The 23,381-nt window shown below is 39.7% G+C and overlaps 2 protein-coding genes across 5 annotated transcripts in view; one reads left to right on the top strand and one right to left on the bottom strand.

Annotated features, from left to right (window-relative positions):
* LOC132794344 (mucin-5AC) overlaps positions 1-23,381 on the bottom strand; it is a 152,067-nt gene that overhangs the window by 113,422 nt on the left and 15,264 nt on the right. For 3 of the 4 annotated variants that reach the window (XM_060804737.1, XM_060804734.1, XM_060804735.1), the window contains 2 exons: positions 11,952-14,713; positions 8,776-10,889 (listed from right to left, as the gene is read on the bottom strand). In XM_060804737.1, coding sequence (XP_060660720.1) covers positions 8,776-10,889; positions 11,952-14,482 — 4,645 coding nt within the window. In that variant the 5' untranslated portion in view covers positions 14,483-14,713. Of the gene's footprint in view, positions 1-8,775; positions 10,890-10,975; positions 11,073-11,951; positions 14,714-23,381 lie in introns of those variants that run through there. The other variant, XM_060804736.1, reaches the window with a different exon arrangement.
* Positions 19,976-20,798, top strand: LOC132790601 (uncharacterized). Its single transcript, XM_060799181.1, has one exon. The coding sequence runs from the start codon at positions 20,127-20,129 to the stop codon at positions 20,727-20,729; it is 603 nt and encodes a 200-aa protein (XP_060655164.1). The 5' UTR covers positions 19,976-20,126; the 3' UTR covers positions 20,730-20,798.

Raw genomic sequence — 23,381 nt, 5'->3', positions numbered from 1 at the left:
TTAGCGCTAGGCTGTCTTGTCAGCAGGATTAAGCAATTTTCAGCTTGGTTTGCGCTTTTCGCTTTGCCTGTCCGCGCCACGTCGTCATGGCAACTCCCATCCTGTTCTGCCCTCTGCTGTCCCGCCCTCTTCTCTCCCGCCCGCTTCCTGTCTGTCTTCAATCTCAGTTGCGCCGCCATCGACCCACTGCCCACGTTGACAAAAAAAAATATAAAAAGAATGAACGAAACCGCACACACAAAAAAAAGAGCGCTGCTAAAATTTTGCGATGCGTTAAATTTTGTTAATTTAAGCCGCACGCTGCGGCCGATCTCTGTAGAGGTGTTAATGTGCTGCTGCAACGTTGCAACGTGTTGCATCTTTATTAATTTCGTGTTTATACCCGACCAGCAAAATAAAGCAGGGTAGGAGCTGAAGATAAGAAAGTGTATAACAAACTGTGGTATAGAATATTTAAAATGTATAGCTATTAATATAATATATCATTAGAGTGAAAAATCTCTTGGCAAGACAATCTTCTGAAACTAAACGCCATAGAAAAAGTGATCACTTAAAGGAATATCTTATTAATGGAAGGAGCCACTAAGAAAGTTTTCACTGTAGTACATTTTAGCACTATTTCCACCCAACGTTATTTTCTACTATCGGTCTTTTTTATAAATATTCAGTCTCTACACAGAGACAAAACAATCTAGTTTGAAAGGTATATTACAAACCGTGATTTAGGATTGTTTTGATCTTAAAAACAAATCTTTAATCAAGATTTTTACACTAAATTTATATATTCAGTTTAAAAACATTTCATCTTTGTTCATTTTTGACATCATATAATCTTTTATTCGTGTTGCTTAAGGCATTTTATGAATCAATGTTGTACTAAATTAAAAATCGATTTAATTCATTTTTAAATTTGACAGGTATTTTACAGTCAATCATTATCACTGCAGCTCTCGCTTGTTGCCTTCTTGGCGTGCGTGGCACGTTCTGCATGGGAAGTTTTGGTTTTCACACCATTCAGAGAGAAAAGAGTGTCTCTTAAAGTGCGGCAACTGCGACAGCGGTGTTCTTTATGACTCAGTCGACAGGACGTTTTGGGCTTGACACTCGAGTCAATTCAATAACTATCAGCATTTAATGTTTGTGGTTCTTTCACCTACGACAAGCAACAGGCCACATTCAAACTCTCAACTGCTGCCCCCACTCGAAGCCATTATCATTAAGCTCAACTCATTAACAGCCTTGGCAGATGTCAGTTGCAAACTCAAACTCAGGTTGTTGCAATCGCAATTGCAATTGCTGCCACAATTGTGGCCGGGTTAACCCCATTCGCAGGCTCTGTAGGTTGGCCAAAAACAAACCCAAACTAATCAGTTGTCATGTCTCGGCAAAACTTCTTAACTGTTTCTCTTTTTTGTGCGGCTGAGAAGGAGGAAAGTCAGATGAAGAAGAAGGTGTCAGAGGGTGGAGGCAATATCAAGTGCTGTCTCTCTGCACTTTCAAATCCAATTAAGAGTGTGAACTTGCAACGCGTTGCAAATTAACAGACAGATAAACAGCAACAACAGCAACAACAACAACAAAGTGACATTGTCACATTAAATGCGAAACAAAGCGAAAAATGTGCAACAGTAGCCGAAGAGTGAAAGAGCAAGGTATATATGTGGAATAGAGCGAGATAGCAGCTAGAGAATGCTTTGCCAAGCCCAGCTGCACTTTAGTGTCAAACGCAACCAAGCCGAACCCCTGATTCCCGATCCCGAACCTCCGAGCCTCGGATCCCAAGCCAAGCTCACGGCTATGCCTCATTACAAAGATCTGCTTCTGGGTACGAGTCTCGACATCGACTTCCACTTCGACTGCGACTGCGACTGCGACACAGGCAGCTGCAATTATCACATTGCCAAATGGTCACGGACCACGAAATCTTAACTTCCAGATAGCAGAACCCAAAACACAGTCATAAGTAGAGAACCACAAGCACACACTCTATGCACTCTATGACTTCATCACAGTTGCTGTCGCAGTTGCTGTCCTTTCCTCTTCTTCCTCCTGCCTCCCCAATATTTATTCACCCCATTTGCTATTTGCTTTTCTTTCTCTGACTTTTTTTTTGTGCACATTGTGTGTCATAATTCTCGCCAGGTTGACATTTATGATGTGTGCTGCCCATGTGTGAGACTCAAGCTCAACGTTTTGCGATTTGAGTGCGATAAAACAATGAAAATGAAGTCATGTCTCGCCTTCCCAATGGATTTCTCTTGCTTTTCGCCTTTGCTTTGCTCGACTGACTCGACTTCCACACCAAATTGGACATGCAGCAAGTGTTAAATAATTAGCTAAAGATTTTTTATTTTCCTTCACGCCTCGGCCTTTGGGTGTGGCTGTTAATTAAGGCTTTCATTGTGCCGCTAACTAACTAGAGAATGCAACTAAAGTTCTGCTTTGGGATTTTGTCTCCGTATTTGCCTATTGGTTAGCTTACAACAAGGATGCTAGGCAGCTGATCACATAAGTCAGCTTTATCTTAAGTGTTACTTTACAAATAAAAAAAATACATATTTGTTTGTAGTGACACACGTTAAAACCTTAACATTTTAGAATATTTAAAAAGGAATCTTAGATTAGTCAACAAGTTTAATATCAGCTTACTGAATTTACAATGAAAACTAATAGTTAATAGAAATTTTCAGATAATTGAGATGCTCCAAACCAGTAACTTTTTACACTACTCTTATTTAATTATAGATATTCAAATATTTCAATATTCATAATACACTTGGGAATACGCTTAAGTAAATATTTTGTGGAAATTAACCAATTAAATTTCCAATAAAACTATACAAAAAAAGATGAAAATTTCAAAATAAAAATTGAAAAATCAACAATGTTTTTGTCAACAAAGTTAACTAATGTAAACACAGGAAATGTGTTGACCCTGGAAGTCAATTCTTTACATATCGAATGTTCGTCAACTATTGTTTGCTTTACTTCATTATTTGCTTTATTAATTTGCTTTATTTATTGTATGTTATAATGCCGTTGTTATCTACTGCAAAATCATTGCAATTAATTTCTATTAATTGTTTTTTTTATCTTGATGGCATTGAATTTACTTTACCAGTCAGAAAGAAAACTCGCAAGATTTTTCAATTACATTATTTGCAATTTAAACTCAGAGCTCGCTGCCCAATTCAATGTGAACCCACATTGTTTGCCTATCAACCATTTAAGATCCTTAAATGGCACTGACAATATTGACCCAATGCTCAAGAATCACTTTCAAATGAATGTTGTTCATCTTTATGTTTTTTGTAAACGACTCTGAAGCCAATATACAACTGCAACTATATGTGAAAAAGGGCTGACATAAAAGCGAAAGAGAACTGAATTCATATTTCTCAAGTGAATTGCCTGAGTGGACAATAAATGACTTTTGGGTGATATTCAGTTGAAATGGAAGAACGGCATTGAGTGCAGCAATTCCATCATTTGCCCTTTGCCATATCATCTTGCAGTTCATTCGGGTTTTTCTTTCCTCTTCAACCAGTTGCCAGTTTTGCAATTACTTTTGCCAGTCTCGAGATTATTTTGCATATTTATAAAGTGAACGAGAGAAATGCTGATGCTGCTGCTGCCGAGGCTGATGCTTTATGGCAGCTGCTGGCAACAAATCAAATTGAATCGATACTGAAACGAATCGGAATCGTGTTGCGTTGCAACGAATTGAATCAGTCAGTCAATCAGTTTGCTCTTTGACCTATGGTCGAACGCGTCTCAAAGTGTTTGAGAGGGTGTTGCATTTTCTGGCTCATCGATTGTCAAATTAAATGCCATTTAAAATCAATCAAATCAACTGGAAACTTGACAGCATTTTGTGGTGCCAATCGGTTTTGTGGCTACCAATTCGAATTGGTCGTTAAACCGTTGCATTGCGGTTTAGCTAACGGTTCCATATTGATTACCATTAATTCGCTCGATTGATGGCACTTTGATTGAGGTGCATTGGAGCTGTTAATAAAGTTCTGCTTATCAAGTTTAAATGTCCATTTTCACCTAGTGTTTGTATACATTCTATTTCACACACAATGCGACATCAACCAAAAAACCCAAAACCAACACTCGACACTTTTTATTTACCAAACAATTTGAAAACGAGAAAACCGCAAAACAGCAAAATTAGCTACAAAATCTAATCAAAAGACCCCGAGGCGCCAACAACAACAACAACAACAAACAACAACAGTCAACCAATTCGACATGTAATTACATGAAAACCAACTGCAATAACAACAAAAACACACACGAGAAGGAAACCCCGAAAAATCGAATTGAAAATTAATTTCAAATTAATTTCGAATTCACAAAAGCGATAAATTTTGCGCAATGTTCGTGACACACACACAAAATCAGTTAGAGGGCGAAAGGGGAGAAGGCGAAGCGAGACCGGCAAATGTCTACAGCACTTGTAATCAAATAAACAGACAAGGCTGTCAATAGAAAATTGTAAGCCAGAGCACAAATAAAACACCTAAGGAATAGCAACAAAGAATAGGCGAATAATTTATGCGCTCTCGAGTGTAAGACTAAAATTGCTAAGCAATGTATAGTAGTAGTATAAATGTAGTCATTTATATAACATTTTATATATAAATTGAGCATTTTACATAAATAAAGCAATTAAATTGAATTTGTCTAGCACTTTTCAAACAAGACACAAACCCGCACAAGCAGCAAATATTTTTCGTTGCATACTTTTGAGTGCTAGAAAATATGCCTGGTGTTCCTGCACTCAACATTTATTTCTGGCGCCTGAGAGTATGCAACAACAAATTGCAATCAATCTGTTACTAAAGGGAATTGCAATCGACAATAATTGAAAAGCTTTTATTTGTGCAACACAAGTCTCATTGCAAATGCCAGCTACTCGCATGCAGTTCAATAAATACCCTAACATCCTGCGCCAACTTTGTTGTCATGCATTTTCATTAGCCCAGTGGAGAATAAAGTGGTCCCTGCAAGTCGTCTAAGCGGGTGCCATGTGCCCAAAAGCAATTATGCGAAGCGTTGGCAGCGACAGCGGGAGGAAGGTCGGAGGTCGGAACAAGACCACAGCTGGCCAGCTTGCGAGTCAGTTGGTCATTATGGCTCAAAATCCAATTTCAAAGTGTTGAGTGCACTGACTGAGCATTGAACGGGAAGCAACAGGAGTGATGCCCTGGGCACTCTCGCTGGTGAACAACGGATAGCTGAAGCTGAAGGCAAACAGGGTTAACTGCAAGTTGAGCTCAGTTGGTGCGGTTGAGTGGTAACTGTTTACGGATTAGCGAGATCAACAAGGCGCTTCGCTTCATGTGGGGTAGCGGTGGGGATAAAAGGATGGTTGGGAACGAACACAACACGCTTAGCTTGTTGGCCGTAATGATAAGGATGTTATCGGGAAAAATGTCGTATCGAGGCAATCTGGCCATATGGACAGCGAAATGGAATCATAAAACACAGACAAATTTGTTGACAGCCGATAAGAGAACACACAACCAATATCAATGCACTTTGGTTATAAAAATAATTATCAGAGAGTGAGAGAGAACGAACAATAAAGAGAGAGGCGACAGACAATGGTTTGTAATTATGAAATTCGACGTTGTGTGATAATAACTCTTTTTATGACCACAAAATACCAGAAAAACTTTGCTTTAATTACATTTATGCAGAACAATGATAAATGCAAAGAAAACGCAAAAAGAAAGAAAAATCCACAGAATGTTTGCATAAATTGCAATTTGTTGAGTTTAAAAACACAGAAAAACACCCCAAATAGTTAACACTCTGAGGCAATGGAAAATAAAACCATAAATGCCAAAAATTCTATTACTATCAGCACATTGGATAAGACTAGCTCCCGATCGATTGATGACGTCATATAGTAATTGATTTTATGATTATTCACAAAGAAATACAAAATTTGTGAAATGGAATTCAATTGTCAGCTATTGATTAGATACGGAATAAATAGTTCAATAAAAGCTGACACATTACAAGCTATTTGACCCACTGTGCCGTTATGCAAATTGCAATTCAGTGTCCAGCAAAATCGCATTAATATTTCGTGGTGGGGATGCCAGCCATCCAATCTGGACGCACCGAAATGCATTTTGGTATGCAAATTCCTTTTGCTATCCTCACACACACACGCACTCACACACTCGCACCTGTTGTTTTGGCCTTGCTTGCACAGCCAGGTGCCAATATTTGTCAGTTTTTTGTTTAATTAAAACATTTTGCCAATATTTTATATATGATCCCCGGCCCACCTGAACAACACACCTCTCTGCGGTTGCCCCTATTGATTTCGATTTGATTTTGTTGCCGTTGCCGTTGCTTTCGTTGTTGTTGTTTCTGTTGTTCTGTAACCCAAAATGTAAATGACTCGTTTGCACAGGTAACGCAAATCCAATGCACATGAAATATTTAAGCCAAACAATTATAGTAGAGCGAGATAGATATACAGTATTCATGCATCTGCACTGCATACGCGTCGTATACGCAATGAAATTGTATTATTTTTACCTTTCACAGACCCAAAAATTTGCATTTTTGGTGGCAACGTGTTGTTTTTTGCTTTTCTGATTGCTACTTTTTGTTTATATCGACCACATGCACAAACACACACAGGTTAAATAAAAATAATTTGTTCTGTATGCTGCTAAAATAAAATTCTGGCATATTTAAGAATATAATTCACATTGTATTGTCGACGGCAATTCGACCATATTTCATCCATTACGCTTTACATGCGAAATTAAATGTAAAATTCATATTTTGATAGTCAATTGCGCTGGTCAATATTCTATAGTCGTATTAATGAAATCCAAATGCCAGAAAATTGTTTCGATTTATCGACAGTTGTTGGAATTAAATGCTTAAAACAATGAAAAACAATACTTGATAGAAAAGAGGCAAAATATTTTCGTGAAATATTTTCAACAGATAAAAAACACATGTTCTTTTCTATCACTTGAAAATAAAAATATTATTAAATAGTATTTATATATACTAAAATAATAGAGAAAAAACACATTTTTTTCTAGCATTTTAAAATACAAAAATCACTAAATAGTATTAAAAACAAAAACAATTATTCAATACAATTCTTTTTATCCAATATTAATAAGCAATTCGTTTAAGAATCGTGGAAGTAAACACATAATTTTTAACCTTAAAGTAGCCCAAGCCCTGTAAAATGCAACGAAAACGTGAAGCTAGTTGAAACAGTTTCTGCTAAAATTGCATTCACACTTTTGCCAAAAGTTGACCACTAATAACTAGAGCCAACTGACCAAACAAAACTGTTGTCCTAAATCGGAACAACGCTTCAGAGTCAGTTTTTGGGGTGGCATCAAGTCCATAAAGTCCATTAGTGGCATTTTGCATATGGACAAAAAATAGGGACGCAGGCGAAAAGTATAGAACATTTTCAGCTCTCAAAATTGCGGTCACTGGAGAGCGGCTCAGCAGCGACCGGGCAAAGTAGGGGGATAGAGTGAGTGAGGTAAGAGTGAGAGGAAAGAGCGTTGAATGTTACAAACTCATATGGAGACCAATAATTGGATGCGTCCGACTGAACAGACTGACAGTTTTAGAGACGAAACTTGTCAAAAATCAACTTACTAAGCGGCCCCGCAAGGGGAACTTCGCCCCAAATAGACCACAGCTCTATATACACAGTACTGTCTCCCATTCCCGACCCAACCCACTGGCAAATAACACACACACAAAAAAAAACCTCTTTCAGTTCTTCTCGTCCTTCCTGTCAGTTTCAGTGCTGCGCATTTGCGGTAAATTTGCAATTGAATGCCAAACCATAGGGAGATATCTGCAGACCATTAACAGCAAACAGAATCGCCCCGAAAAATTGCAAAATAATATTATGGAGAAATTGGAGCACAAGCCTCTAGAGCTTCTAGAATTGTGCGCTGGCAATATTGCTCTGTGTGTTCATTTGCTGCCATCAATTTTGGATTCGTATTCTGAGGTATTTACCAAGGAAAGCGATTGTAGATGAGCATCGATTTTTAATTTCGTTTGCTAAATTTAAATTTTGCAGGTTCCAATTCGAAGGTAGTTAGCAGAGATGGATTATATCCTGTATTTACTAAGAAGAGCTTAGTAGAATTTTGGGCAAAATTTGTATGCAAATCGAGTAGTTTGAACTTGAATGATCATCAAAATTGCTGCCATGGGTTTAATATTGTCCATGTAACAAATTTCACCCTCTAGCAATGCACATAAATTTTACAATTTAAAGCAGATTAATATAAAGTAATACAAGGCTAAGAAAGATTATTACATAATATTAGCAGTGTATAGATATATCAAATATAATATTTGGAATATATTAACTGCTTTGTTGTGTGCTCATCCAAATAGAGTATTTAATATACGAGTATTTCAGTTGTTTTTTGTATATTAATTTGACGTATTTTTACGCAAGGTATCTTTAAGATACCCATATAAGCTAAAATTAAAACATTACGATGTTTTGACGATGATTATGACGCCATTATCATAATACAATATAACTTAATGACTTGCAACACCTTTGTAGAACAATTGATATAAAATGCAACACTTGACCTCTGAAGCCAAACGTGGCTAGAAGCGTTTGTTGGCCATTAACGGTATGTGGACTGTTAGTGTGCACTGAGCTCTTGGCTTAAGCCAGAATGCCGTGCGTCACACCCAGAGAGATGTTATCATGACATGACATGCACTCACCTGTTTCGTGTTCTCTATCAAACGCCAATGTTGACACATCCTGCACATCGTCCGCCTCCTCGTTAGGTGGCTCAACAGCTGTGACGCCTCCATTGAGGCAGCTGTCGTTGTTGTTGTTGCTGTTGCTGTTATTGGTGCTGTGATTTTCGACGCTGTCAGTGGCATTGCCATTGATGACCTCGATGACACTTTTGACCGAATCTAGTGATGACGTTGCTGATACCAAAATTGGCGTTGTTATGGGCGTCGTTGCCAGCGACGACGATGACGAAGCTGTTGATGTCATCGATGAGCTGGCGCTCAATACGCCGCCATTCACTTGCCCCTTTGCACTTTCCACCTCCTCTTCAACTTCACCCTCAATCTGGCGTTGTTGTTGCTTCGTTGTTGCTGCAGCATTCGGCAACTGATGGCTCTCAAAGTGCAGCTCATCCTGCAGCAAATCGACAGCCTGGGCGACAAGATTGTCATTAGATTTGTTGTTGACATTGGGCAAATCCACGCTGGCCAAGGTAATAATTGCACTCGGTTCTTCGTTCGGTTCGTTCTGTTCAACGCCCACAATAATGCGCTCCAATGGCTTCGGTGGTGGCGTCAACTCGAGGCTGCTGCGACGTTGGGTTGGCGTCGGCTTGACATTCAGGCTCAGTTCGCTGCGTTTGCTCGGTACTGGTGGAGGAGCTGTTTTGGGCTTGATGACAGCCGACGACACTTTGGGCTTGTTGCTGGGCACAGGCGGCTTCGATTTGGGCGCTGCCTCCGCTTTGGGTGTGTCTATGATGTTCTTGTGCAGCACATAGCCCAAGTCGTCTTCGACAATGGGCAGTGCAATCGTTGCCTCCACTGTGGGAAGTTTAATCACTGACTCCTCAGCGGGCAATTCAATCACTTGCTCAACAGTCGTTTTCTCAACTGTCTGCTCCACTTCAACCGGAGCAGCAGGTTGCTCGGCATGATTCTCGACCTGCTCAAAGGCACTCAGATCAAAGCCTTGCTCATCATCAGCCAGCTCGAGCTTGTAGAGCTTCTCTGCCTCCTTCTTGACCTTCTGATAGCTCTCGATGAGCTTTTGTGCCTCCTGCTCCAGGCGCCGTTCCTCATCGGTCTTCTTCAGCAGCTTGGCGCCCTTCTTGCCGGTCGTATCTTTGCTCTGTTCCAGTCGCTTTGTCACCTGCTTCTCGCCATCCTTGCTGACTATCATCGTTTCGCTGAGCTCACGCTCCAGTGTGGGCAAAGCATTGACATCGACGGGTTCGTCATTCAAGGTCTGTTGGCCCTCCAAATAGGTTTGCTGTTCGGTCTCCTCGACCTCGGTGTAGGTGATGCCGCCATTCTCGGACAGCTGCAGCTGTTTGCCACATTCGGATAAGGTCAAAATACCCTGTTCAATACTCTGTTTATCCTGTGGATTATCCAAACGCTCCGTGAGACGCGTCTCCGCCGAGACGGTGGCAGTCAACGGCTGCAGCTGCTCGACATCCGCAAGGTCGAGCAGATTGTCGTTGCTGCTGATCTTCTTGAAGCGTGCACTGCTCGATTTCGATTCGGCGCTGGTCAGCAGCTGCTCCTCTCCTGTCAAAGCATCCTTAGTGCGTCGCTCACTCAACACTTGCTGCTCGCTAACCACACGACGTTCCTCATGGATGGTTGTGGTTGTAATGGGTGTCGATTGTTGCTCCTCGTTATCCTCGCGTTCATCGTAGGGTTGCAGCTTGAAGGCAATATCCGATGTGGGACTCTTGAAGATCGAAGAGGAGCTGCTGCTGCTTAAAGTGCTGCTGCTACTGCTTGTCTTGGTGGTAATCACCTTGGTTGTAATCGTACGTTGTGTTTTCGTTGAGCTTTGGCTGCTCTCGTCTCTGGTCTCTTCCTGCGTGCTCGTCTCGCTGTGATTCGTTGTGCTGCTACTGGTGCTTTTCTCAACAATCTGGTCAGCTGTTTGGTCAGCTGCGTCATGGACAACAATCTTATCGCTATCGTTGTCGCACTTCAATTGAGCCGCGAGTGTATCTGTGTTCACTTCCATTTTAACTGTGCTCGACTGTGGCACCTTTGACGACGGTTGCACGTATTGCGGCAACTTCTTCAATTCCTCCACTATCGCACCAGGCGGACTATCGAGCAGAGAAAGAGAGGTTGATACATTGAGTAATTACAGTGATTGGAGTCTTATCAATCTTTGATATGTTAATTTTGTCACCTGTCTCACACACAAAAACACTAAACGGAAATTCGCAAAAGAGAGAGAGAGAGAGAGAGAGAGAAGAAACCGCAACCGATACCGAAACTGTCTTTTGCCTTTCGCCTCCAAAATAACACTAATTGTGACCGAAAAAAACCTAACTCTCTATACTGCCTTCTCTCTATTGCCATTAACTCTTATCGCTGCACATACGAAATATTCAGTCATTATCAGTCAGTCCGCTTGGCGGTGTTAGTAAACACACCGGCATTTGCTGCCTTATCAGCTACCTACGAGTTTACTGAGGGGGTGTGAACCGTTTACCCTTGCCGAATGTGTGAATATTTGTTGTTGTTATATACTGCAAATATATATCTAACAATTTGCGAAAAAAAAAATCACATTGCCTGATGAAATGAAATGAATGCGAAATCGACCTGACTAAAGCTAAACCAAAATATATTAGTGGTTCAGGTATTGATCGATTGCATAAGCAAACTATTTATAACAATCTGAATCGGATTGAAGTTTGATTTGGTTTGGCAGATTGCATTTCGGCTTAGTGCAAAAACTACTTAAATGCAAAAGAAACTTCTAGAGAAATAAACTATAAAATGTTCTTTATCGCTTGAAAGATCTTGACTTCGTTTTTGCATTTCCATGATTACCATATATGAATAACAATATAAATTTCATTACGTCGGGATTTTCATTGTTAACTGTGCATTTTTAATTGTTGTACATAACATAAATTCTACTACTATTTTGATTGACCGGGCGATAAGCTGAACTGTCTAAATCCTGATCGAAATCCTGCATTAGCTAATCTAATCTCCGTGGTTTTCCAAGTATTTATTATCAATCGATATTTTCTCTCACACTATAAATAATCTCCAATGGTTTATTGGCATTTTAAGAGGAACGAAATTTCCGCAAACTTGACCTAAATACAACCTTATACATAAACGATTATAATTGTTTCTCAATTACTCACCCATTGGTCAAAGATTGCGGTTCCAGTGAAGAGAATTCCTCTTCGACTTCGCCAATGGTTGGCAGCATATTCGAATGCCAATACATATTGAAATAGGCCTCCGAGGGACCAGGACCATTAATCAATTCCGGTGGACCCAGCTTTTCGCCATCCTCACAAATATATTCACGCTCCGTGCCATCATCGACATCATCCTGATCGCCATCATCCTCATCGCTGCTTGAGCTGGAGTAGCAGGTAGTATTCTCATTATCATCGGCAATCTTCATGCACTTGCCCACCACCAAAGGTGGCGGAGATTCCCTAGAGAGATCCACGGCCTCAGCTGCAACAGCAGCCAGCAAAGCATGAACATCCCTTTGAGCTTTGGGTGAAGTCTCCGGCTTATCTGTAGTGTCCTGTTTGTGCACCAGATCAAACAGACTCGGCAGCTTATCCTCATCCTGCGTTTTACTCTCATACGTCTGAATCTTGAAGCGAATTTCCCGATTACTGGTCGGCGATGGCGTGTTCACAGGTGTAGTCTTGGGCGTGGCTGGAGGCGTGATCTGCTTAAAAGTCTGCATGCTCAGCTTAGGCTGCTGCTGTGGCGGTGTTGTGGGCAACGTTTGGAGCTTGGGTATCTGAGTCTTTTGCAGCGATTGAACTCGCTCCGGTGGCTTAGGCTTGGGTCCTTTGGGTGAACGTCCTGTACTGCCATTGCTGCAAATCGAGCTGAGCGACTCGGTCGAATTCGAGGTGCTTCTCGAGTTGCCATTAAGCAGCACCGGGATGAAGGTGCGATCGGGACTCCGTACTGGAGCCTCAGCGGAGTTAGCACGCTGCAGTGGGGCACGCAGCTGTCCAGGACTAGGACTAGGCTCCTTGGACTTGCTGCGATAGAGACCCAGCTTCAGATCTGTTTCAGACTTTTGCTTCTGCAGCAGGCGAGGAATGTTGGACCCGGTTGGTGGGGGCGATGATGCGACTATCATTGACTTGGCCATAGCTGGCGGTGACTTTTGAGCCGGCGGCGTGCTCACAATGGGAATACGAGACTTGAGCTGCGGTGACTGTTGCTTAAGTGGCTGAAGATGCAGTTTGATCTCGCCTTCGGTTTTGGCGCGTGAAAAGCCCGGACTGACTATAAGCTTGGCTTTGGGTATCTTTGTGCTGAACTCGCGAACTTCCTTAACCTCTTTAAGCTCCCTTGAGTCCTTTGCTTGCTTTATTTCCTTAACTTCCTTCACTTCTTTGACCGCTTTCACCTCCTTTGATTCCATCACCTCTCTGAACTCCTTCCTAGTCTCGTTTGTCGGAGTCTTGGGTGATCCTGGCTTCGGAGTCTCATTGGTAGGCGTTTTATCTGCATCCGTGGGCACTCGCGGAGGCGCCACTTCAATAGGCAGCTTGCTGGGCGTGGCAATCTTCCTTGGCATGGGGATGATGGAACGCTTCTTGGGTTCCACTGTGGCCAGCATCACACGGGGCTTAGGCGTTGGCGTGCCAAGTGGACTGCTCTTTAGTTCTACATTCTCATAAACATTGACTTTCTCAGTCTTGAACTCGACATTCTCGTAGTTATTGCCCGGTATGATTAGCTTAGGTTGACTCAATGTCTGCTCCAGCTGAAACTCCTGCTCGAGTAAGGTGAAGGGTTGCACCAACTTAGCCAGCTCTTGACCATTGAGACTGTTGGTCAACTCCGTGTCCGAGGAGTAATTAGAGCCCATCGACAGCTTGTCAATGACTGTGGAAATTGTACTCGCTGTGTCATCCGATTCGGAACCCGCTTTGAGGGATTCAGCAAAGAGATTAATGTAGTATTCTGCATCGGGTGGCGGTGTCAATGGCTTTTCGATGACCAATTGAACTGTGGCTGGACCCTCCTTGGAGTTCTGTCGCTTCACCAGCTTACGCGGTGGCACTGGCGGTGGTGGCGGGGGTTGGGCATTCAGTGAGATGCAGACCTCCATTTGTTGCTCCTCCTCGCTGGGCGGTTTCTGGCCATGACCGTTGCGCACAATCAATTTGATGGCCACATTATCCTTGAGACAGCGAACGCATTCAATCCGTGTCATTTGTGAGACTTGTCGCTCATCGATGCTGAGGATCTCGTCGCCTTCGCGCAGATGACCCCAACTGGTGGCCACCTTGGAGGCAGGACTGTCTGTGGCGCAGGATTGTATGTACAGCTTTTGCACCAGCTCTGTGTTGCGTGTGCCGCCCTGGAATCGCAGGCCGAAGCCCAAACGCTCTCCAGGCAGGCGATAGACTGTAACATGCTCTGGTTCGTCCGCCGCCAGTTGCTCCTGTTGATCCTTTTCTAATTGTTGTTGTTGCTGCTGCAGCAGCTGCTGCTGCTCGTTGATGGTCAGCACAGTGATGAATGAGGAGTCTTCGGCCACAGAGCTCTGGCGTTTGACTAGCTTCTTCAGATGGTTTGTGTCTTTGGTGGACGATGTGGGATCGTCGACTTCAACAACGGTTATGTACTCCTCGTCCATTGTTGAACCGTTTGCAGAACCGTTTGCTGCTGTTGTTGAGTCCATGATGACTTTTGTGGAAAAGCTTTTCGCATGTGACGTTGTTGATCGTTCGTTTCGGTTTGCGCATACGCTAAATACCGTTTCGGTTTGAGCTATGGCTAAGGACCGTTTCGGTTGTAGCACACGCTACAAACTTAACCGTTTCGTTTCGTTCGCTTGGGTTGTTGACTTCGCTTTGTGAACTTCAGTTGTGCGGTTGCTGTCTATGCTAAGGTTGACTACTTGTGTTTTGTGCTGCAAACGAAAAATGATAAATAATAAATTAATAAATTTTGTGTAAAAAAACGTGCTTACATATTAATAAAAAACAACGCAAGAGTGAACATAATGTATAGCTTCCAATCATTATTCACACCGCATAATCATTTGAATTTCAATCAGCCAATTCAGCACGCTTTTGGCTCTTGGCTTATCCGCTATCATCTCAGCCATTCATCAAGTCATAAAGCAGCGCAGACAAAGGCGATTAACTTGTTTTACGAAACTTTCAAATGCATTTCATTTCATCACCAAAATCCCACACAAAAACTTGCCAAAAACTATCCACAATCCCGCTCCGGCTCTTCACTCCCCTTTCAACACAAGTTATTTCCTTCCTGCGCACGACATAAAACGGCAACAACAACAACAACAAATAGCGACGACAATAACTGGCAACTTTTTTAGCTACCGCAAACTTCAAATGGCCAAAAGTAGAAAAAAGTAAAAAAAATCACATCGGGCTAACAATTTATGTCAACTTTCTTTTTTATCAAACAAAAAGAAAGAATTAAGGAGGTAAACATAAAAAGTGCAAAAAAACATTCCAAAGATTTTTCAAAGTAACCGCAAAAATCTTAGCAAGCGACTCCCACACGAAAAGTTGCCTAGTCAGGTGGGTTGGGTTCCACCGACCAGGAGAGATGCCAGCTAAGAGTTGTGGCCAACTTACGAGATTCAACAGATGATTTACCAACGGGTTTTTTCGCAGTCTCAGTCTCAGCATCAGCCTCAGTCTCAATCTTTCGGCACCGACTGCAACATGCTGCAAGAAACTTTCAAAGTTGCCAAATCATGTTGCGGTTCTTCTTCGGCCCCGGCCCCGGCACAAATACATTTTTGAAATGGTTATCGAAGACAAAAAGAAAAACAACAACACAACCTAAAAAAAAAACACAACGTATCCCAACAAGCCGGCCAAACAGGTGACCAACGGCAATCGGTGCAACACTAGTCGGTTGAGTTCTTAAACTTGTTTTAATTTCTGGCCAATTCCAATATACCCTACACGGACAGACAAGTTGGCAAAATAACATTACTTGCAGAAAAGTTTGGTGTATTTTGCAAAGATTTTGCAAGTACTTTTTGAAGAGATTTTAAAATTTATGGATTATTGTTTGGGAAGCTTTTTCTTTCGACAATTATCAGATGAATAGAAATATAAATCAAAAGTACTAAGTATAGAAAATCTATAAAAGTATAAAATTATAAAATTTTTATATTTAGTTAACTTTCTATGATACAATTACACTCATAATAACATTAATCATTGAAAAATTCGTTAAAAACTTTAAGAAACTGTTCCCCTATTTCACATCTATCACATATTAAGACTAAGTGTTTTCTTGATTTCTTGTGGAAAACATTAAAGTTGATTATAAAGCCGTAATTTAGATTATCAGCCTGTTGAGCACACTCCAAAGTAAATAAGCTGTTGACCATAAAGACAATCTAGACAATCTTCAATTATTTGCTACCAAGAGAGTACAAAGACTTCGCTTTATAAGTGTGTCGTCTCTTTTATTTTCGGACATTTCTGGACGCCTCTTTTATAACTGTTGTTTTCTGAGCGACAGCAAGGCCTGCTTGTGATACGGAGAGATAAAGCTGCTTTTGGGCCGGGGTAATTACCAAGTTCGGTTCGCAGCTCGCGGCCTGCACATCACTAAATTTGAAATCAGTTTCATTATATAAATTGTTACCTTTAGACAATGTGGCAGACACTCGCTTGCAACACGCAAGGAAAGGGGAAAAAGAAGTTAAGAGAGAGAGAGAATGAGAGAGAGAGAAGGGAATCGGATCTGATTCGACTCAATGAACGGGTTGGCATCTGGAACTGAAACTGAAGCTGAAGCTGTGAAATATTTGGTGTTTTGCAGCTGAACTAAATTGGCTTTAAATTGCCACAATTTGTGGCGCATAATGTCAAAGTTAGTTTCTGTTGCTGCCAGATAAAATAGCTGCTAGCAATGCACTCGACTTCAATTAGACTGGCAACCCAAAAGGCTTCCGATACTCGAGACGAGACGCAATGCAATGCAATGCGATGTGATGGTCGTCGTGCCACACTCTAGACTTCATAGTCACTCCAAGCTGTAGCCATGTGACAAGTGGCGTCTCTTTGGACGGGGCATAAAGTGTGTCAGCCAGGAAGCCAGTCGAGTCGACCACGCTGCTTTGAGTGGCGTTCCCCAGTTTACAGTTTGTTTGCTTTCCATCGTTCCAACGGCCTCCACGATGTTGTTGTTGCAACTTGACTGTCCATATCCCAGTTCATCTATCTCTGTCTCGCTATCTCTTTCTCTCTCCCTCTCGCTCTATGTCCAGCTCGCCAGCTAGCTTGGCCGGTGTTGACTGACGGCTGCCGTCGAGAATTTTGGCGCTACAAAAGCGCATAAATAAAAATTGTTCAGCTCTGTTGACAGTGCAACACAGAAAGACAGACAGCAACTGTGAAAGAAGAATATTGTTGCACCATTTGAGCTCAGCAATGGGACGCCATTAGTTAGATGAGCAACACAACCAAAAAAGAAAACCTCAGCAAATTTGTTTGTCTAGCAAAGTTTCTTCTCCTTTTTTTTGGTAGTAAATTATTAATATTCTCTGTAGAGTTTCTTCTTTACAAAGCGGAGTAAGAGGGAGTTTGCTAATTTAATGAGAAATTTTATTGCTGCAGATTTGTCATAAAATTGAATTTTCAAGAGTGCTTTACTTTTAGAATAACCTTCTTTTAATAGGGCAATATTCTTTTTAACTATTTTATTACATTTAATTTTGACATCCTCTACAGAATTTAATAATTTTATGAAAACATTATTGTGTTTATACTTCCAAAATGTTTTAATTTTATACAGAATTTCGATTTTACTTGTTTATGATAACATACTTATAATATTATTGAGTTTGTATTTTTCAATGTTTTCATTTTGTATAGAATTTTAATTTAATTTGTTGATGCCAAAATTTTTGTTATATTCTTGAATATTTTTTATTAATAGTATTTGGATTTTATTACTTTTTATGAAAACATTTTTCTATTTCTCTTCAAAATTTATTTCTATTCTTAAAATGTATATTTCTAAAAGTTCTATCTTTATTTTGCTTAGTATAAATACTTTTTCTCTGTACTTGTACGTAATTGTAGCCTTGTTGTAACCATAAATTATATTTAATTATAGTAATATAATTAATGGCTCTCTTTCATAAAATATTTGCCTTTTTTCGTTTCTTCTTGGCTACTTTAAAAATATAGTTATTCTTTTGTCCCCAATTTGAAGCCCTCTTTCACTGTCTCTACGAAAATTATACCGTAATCATAATTTGTCTTTGCTTTAAAATCTATTCTTAAGTTAGACTCTCTCTTTTTGCATAACAATAGTAATTTGACCACTTTGCTTTTGATTCAAAATATATTCAGAGCATTTATATACTGTGGATATTTTATAGCTTAGTATTTATTTGTATTGTATACAATTATTATTCCGAAAGGCTTATATCTGAATAACTTAAATATTTATTTTTAATCGCTGCTCTCTTTTCTTATAGGAATATCCGAAAGGAATATTTAATTCTTTCTCATTATTTCCGTATTATTATTTATTGCTTAATAGCCAGCTGGAACTTTTCCTTTCTCTTTAATCATAGTACTTTCAGTACCTTCCATATAAGTATTAAGTTAATAACCTATATGTATAATTGCAATTATGTGTGTGTTTGCGGACATGTTCGCTGTTTGCATTCAAGTTGCCTTTCAATTTTTATAAACATTTTCAATGCTCGCACAAAGTGCGCAAAAAAGCCACTTAACAAAATATGCTTTAAACGCTTTAATTAAAAGCATTTATGTTAATTTTGCAACTACAGCAATATTAATTATGGCAAAAAAAAACTAAGTGCGGCTGCAAACAATGCAGCACGGAGATCCCCTCAGTCCCCCTTCCCCCTTTCTCTATGAATTCCCCTTTCCTTTACTTGACTGTTAGGCGTTTGCTTTGTCGACGCTTTTGCGAAAATTTCACACCATTTGCAATGCGATTGACCGCAAGTACGCCCCTTACCTGACTTCCTCACACTTGCTCTCTCGCTTGCACCAATTCTCTGCATCTCTCTCTCGCACTTACTCGATTATTCTCCCTCTCTCTCTCCAGCTGCTCTTGAGCTCATTATGTGTGCAGAGCTACGCAAATTATGGGAAACTATCTCGCTTTATTTTTTCTGTTTTTTTCTGCTCTCTTTGCATCTCTTACTAATGTGAAGCTGTCATCCTCCCCTCTCGCTCTATCTAGCTCTCTTTCTTTTATTTGCTGCTTATGCTAATTTCTTTTGCGTCAACTTCCGTCCCCCTTTCTTCCAACTTGCAACTCGAATGCATTTTAATTGCACTTTTTCCTGCTGCTGCTGCCGACAACTAATAACTGGCAATTTATAAAAATGTTTTTGCGGCTTTTGCCAGCAACGGCAACAAAACAGCAGCAGATCAGTGGAAAGGGGGAAGAGGAAAGACCGTGTTTAGTACTAAGTATTTGGCATAAGCTTTGTACACACAATTTTGATTAAAGAGCAGCTTCAGCCGCAGTCGCAGTCGCAGTCGCAGTCGCAACATCGTCTTGGCCATTGGCCATCGAGGCGTGAAAATTTCTCTACCCAAGTCGCTGGCGATTTATGTGAGAAATATGCTAAAATATCAAACGAAGCGTTAACTGCCCCCACACCCCCCTCCTACTCCTTCTCCTCCACCCTCTTTTCTATCAAAAAAACAAAACTGCGCGATATGAAACCACAAGCAACAAATCTGCTACAGATGAGGGCCATTTGAAATGGTAACAAAAGAACCAGTTTTACACACTAGTTTTTTAGTTTAGTTTTTTTTTGGGTCGTGATTTGATATACAAGCATGTAGTTTGATATCCATTGATATTGTGATCGAAACTAGTTGATTCCATGCTAGGATGAAGCTGTGCCAAGTTTCCGCTGAATAGCTCTGAATTTAATTAAGAATCTAATAAAGGTGGGTGAATCTTAATTGAGTTTAACCGATCGAATCTTGCAGAATTCCACAACCAAAGTTGGAAAAGTACAGTGTTAATTATATTTGCATATTTTGTTCTGGAAATTGATTACTCATTTTCATTCATTTGGTTTGGTTTCCTTAATCACATCTAGGTAACATAAAAATCACAAAAAAGGTAATTTGTTGTCTCATAACTTAATCAACAACTCTTAAAATATTCTTAAATTTTCCATGTTTCATTTCTAAATTTATTTCTAACACTTTATGCCTCGAGCTTTTACTCAAAATTTTTATTAAAAATTTGACAAGTTTTATTATTGAAAAGTGCTAAATTTTTTCACGAATTTTTAATCAGTTTTAATAGATTAAAGACGCGATATGATCACAGATAAAGATCAATTACAAACTGATGATAGCATAAACAGAAATCAAAGCAGCAGAAGAATGATTGATGAGTCTGATGAAGAGAATGAAACTATTTTGGAGTCATCAGAACCAAAGACAACGACGACGATAGATGAAGAGACGAATTGTTTAATCGATGTGCTGCACTTGCAAATGCTGCAACTGATGGAGGAACACATTGGACAGCAGCTGGCATTGGAGATGCACACAAGCAGAGCCCGCTTAATCCTGGCCAGAAATCGGCTGCAGCAAGGAACCTCAAGGGCTGTAGTTGCCTCACAGTTGCCCGCTCACACGCCATATAGAGCTCTGTGTCGAGTAGTCAAACAGGGCATAGACTGGAGCAATTGCTTTAAGCTACTTCGCTTTGATGTTGAAGCAGCCAAAGGATTTCTGGAGCCTGTTACTCACATCTTTGGCAGCCTGGTGCCCTACAGCTTGCGCCTGGCGAGTCGCAAATGGGAGCGTTGTGTGGAACAGATTGTGGAGTGTGTGAATGTGCAGCAGGAGTTGCAATCGGTGATCAGATCGATTGACCAATTGAAGTGGGCACGACACAGAAGACGCATTGCATGAGGAGAACTGATGGGGATGAAGAGATAGGTTCAAAGTTCAGAAAATAAAAGACACTTGTTGCGAATTTCATTTAATGCGTGTTAACTTATTGGCATTAAGAAGAGAGAGAGATGCGTCTCGATTAAAGCTATAAATAGTCTAATGTGTCTGGTTCAACTTGGATGCATTTGGCATTTATATCTGTCTTTTATAATTGCTATCTTAAATAATTCTTATAAATAAGTTACAAAAGTGCTGAATAGGTTGCAATGTTGTTAACTAATTTTCAAAAATTTGGAAAATCGACATTCATTTGTTAAAATCTGATGTACATCGCTCTTAACTTTTGTATATTGTTTGATTAAGTTTCATAAGTGTAATTTATAACTTCAATACAAGAAAGGTTCTTTGGTATATTTTTGAGGGTTCTGTAAAAACAGTTTTCTCTAAATAATCTATATACCTTGCATTATTTATTCTATCATTTGGTTTATTAAAGTAATCTGTTTTCTGCGATTTTTTTGTAAACACGTTCACTTCATATATTATATATATTATCTGAATTTTCAAATGCTTCAAAAAAGTATTATATTCCTTATTGCACTAAGCATAGACATCGGATTAGAATAAATCTTTTGACAATTAAAACACACAGTTTAAAGTAGGTTTTTATTTGTGTAAATAGAATAAATAAAACCAAAAATCAATGTGTATTAAAATATTTGTATAACCATAATATCAAATTTGTTGACTTCAGTTGGGATTATCTACTTATATATTCCCTTTTATTCAAAACTTTTAAATTAAAGCTCTGTTTTCTAAGAATATTGAAAATATGCTTCAGCACTATATCTCTAAAAAGTCGATAAATGACATTGCTAAACCATAGTGTATTATACAAAATACAATTGACAATTGGATAATGAAAACATTATTGTTTGACTTCCTCAATATATTGATTGAAACACAATTATTAGCCAATTATCCAAAAGCTAAGCTGTTGGTAAATTTGTCACGCTATAACAAAGACTACAAAACTGATTGAACTGATTTGCCAAATTTGGTCAAGTAAGCTGACAACTTTCATAATTATATTTATTTATATTTGTTTTTTACGCTGCAAGCGAATAGCAATGTTAATTGCCGGTGCTAAGACCCTTGCAACGCCGGGCAACAGCAACAACATCAACAACAGCAGCCAGAGGAGCAGCAACAACAACAACCAGAGCAGCACTTTGCAGTCTAGTTTAAAAATAAAATCAAATGCCAAAGCAGCGGCTGGCAGCAGCATTGACAACATTGTCGATTTGGCCAACATTCCCCCCGGATTCCGGCGGGCAGCCGTGTTTAGTGTTGTTGTTGTTTGTGTTGTTGCAAAGCCAAAAGCGACGCAACTGAACGCAACGAGACAGCGGCAATTATGCGGCATTTTCTTCGGTGGGCCCAGCGGCAAGAAACGAGTTTGCTCCGAGAGATATCTTTGTTTGGTTGCCTCGTTGTTGCAACTTGCAACTTGTGTCGTGTATGTTTGTTTGTGTGAGTTGCGGCAACTACAACAAAATACCAGAAATAACTTGAAAATCCATTAAATCGTTGCATGGTCGCTCTTTTTTTTTTGCCATAGGGATAAAGATAAACTTTTGTCAACTCGCCACTGCCAAAGGGAGACAGCGAGAGATGAATGGGAAGGGGGGAGGGGGGGATGGGAATTGTTGTGCAGGAAAGCGAATGAAACCTGCGTTGACAAGTGATAACAATGTGTCAGCGATTCCGCTGCAACATCGCAACCGATGGCAACGTCCTTGGCTTCGATGACGTCGCCAAAAATGGACCGTGACGGCTTCGCTGATTTTTGCCTGCCTCCAAATGTAAATCTCTTCGGCTCTCGGTTTATTTATTTTTCCTTTTTTTGTGACCATGTTTTCTTATTTTTTTTTACCCATATTGATTTTACAACATGTGCACAAAAAAGTGAAAGGCCAGCAATGTTTATTGGTAGTTTTTTTTTCTTATTTATTTTTTATTTCATTTTTCCTCTTTGACTTGTCGAACCCAGCCAATAACCTGTTCCCACAAATATTTGCACACAAAAAATTGGCTTTATGAAAGTATTTTCGGTACACGGTTGCGGGTGTCGATTGCACCAAAAAAAAAATAAAAACATCAACGTAAAAAACAACTAATAAATATTTACATATGGAAATGTGTTAAGTGTTAGTTTGCATGGCTACGAGTTGTAATTGAAATTTGCAATTAATATGCAAATGTCTTTAAGCTGTTAATCATACATTTTAAAATTTTAATCAAAGAAAGTGTGGGATTTCTATTCATCCAAATAAAATATTAAATAATTATGATACTATCTTTTTAAATCAGATGGGAAATAAAATAAATTAATATTATTAGGAATAAACAAAAAGTATGATGTAAACTATTAGAGCTTAAAAATGAAGACATATAATTATAATAACATATAAATATAATGATTTTTATGTATGATCATTTACATGACAAACTGTCTACTATTAACTCTTTTCATTAAAACAAACTGTTCTTAAATGTCTCTATATAATCGTTTTGTTGCATTTTGTTCGATATATAGAAATCATAAAGGAAGACACAATGGTAATAAAAGGTAATAAACGAGAATAAAACATCAAATTTTTTTGTCAA

The sequence above is a fragment of the Drosophila nasuta genome, chromosome 3, assembly GCF_023558535.2.
Source record: "Drosophila nasuta strain 15112-1781.00 chromosome 3, ASM2355853v1, whole genome shotgun sequence".
NCBI classification, from domain to species: domain Eukaryota; kingdom Metazoa; phylum Arthropoda; class Insecta; order Diptera; family Drosophilidae; genus Drosophila; species Drosophila nasuta.
Note: the sequence above shows the minus strand (reverse complement) of the source record. Positions and strands in the feature narration are given on the sequence as shown.

Excerpts from the sequence above, each read along its gene's own strand:
- LOC132790601 (XM_060799181.1), top strand. The coding sequence starts at position 20,127 with ATGATCACAGATAAAGATCAATTACAAACTGATGATAGCATAAACAGA.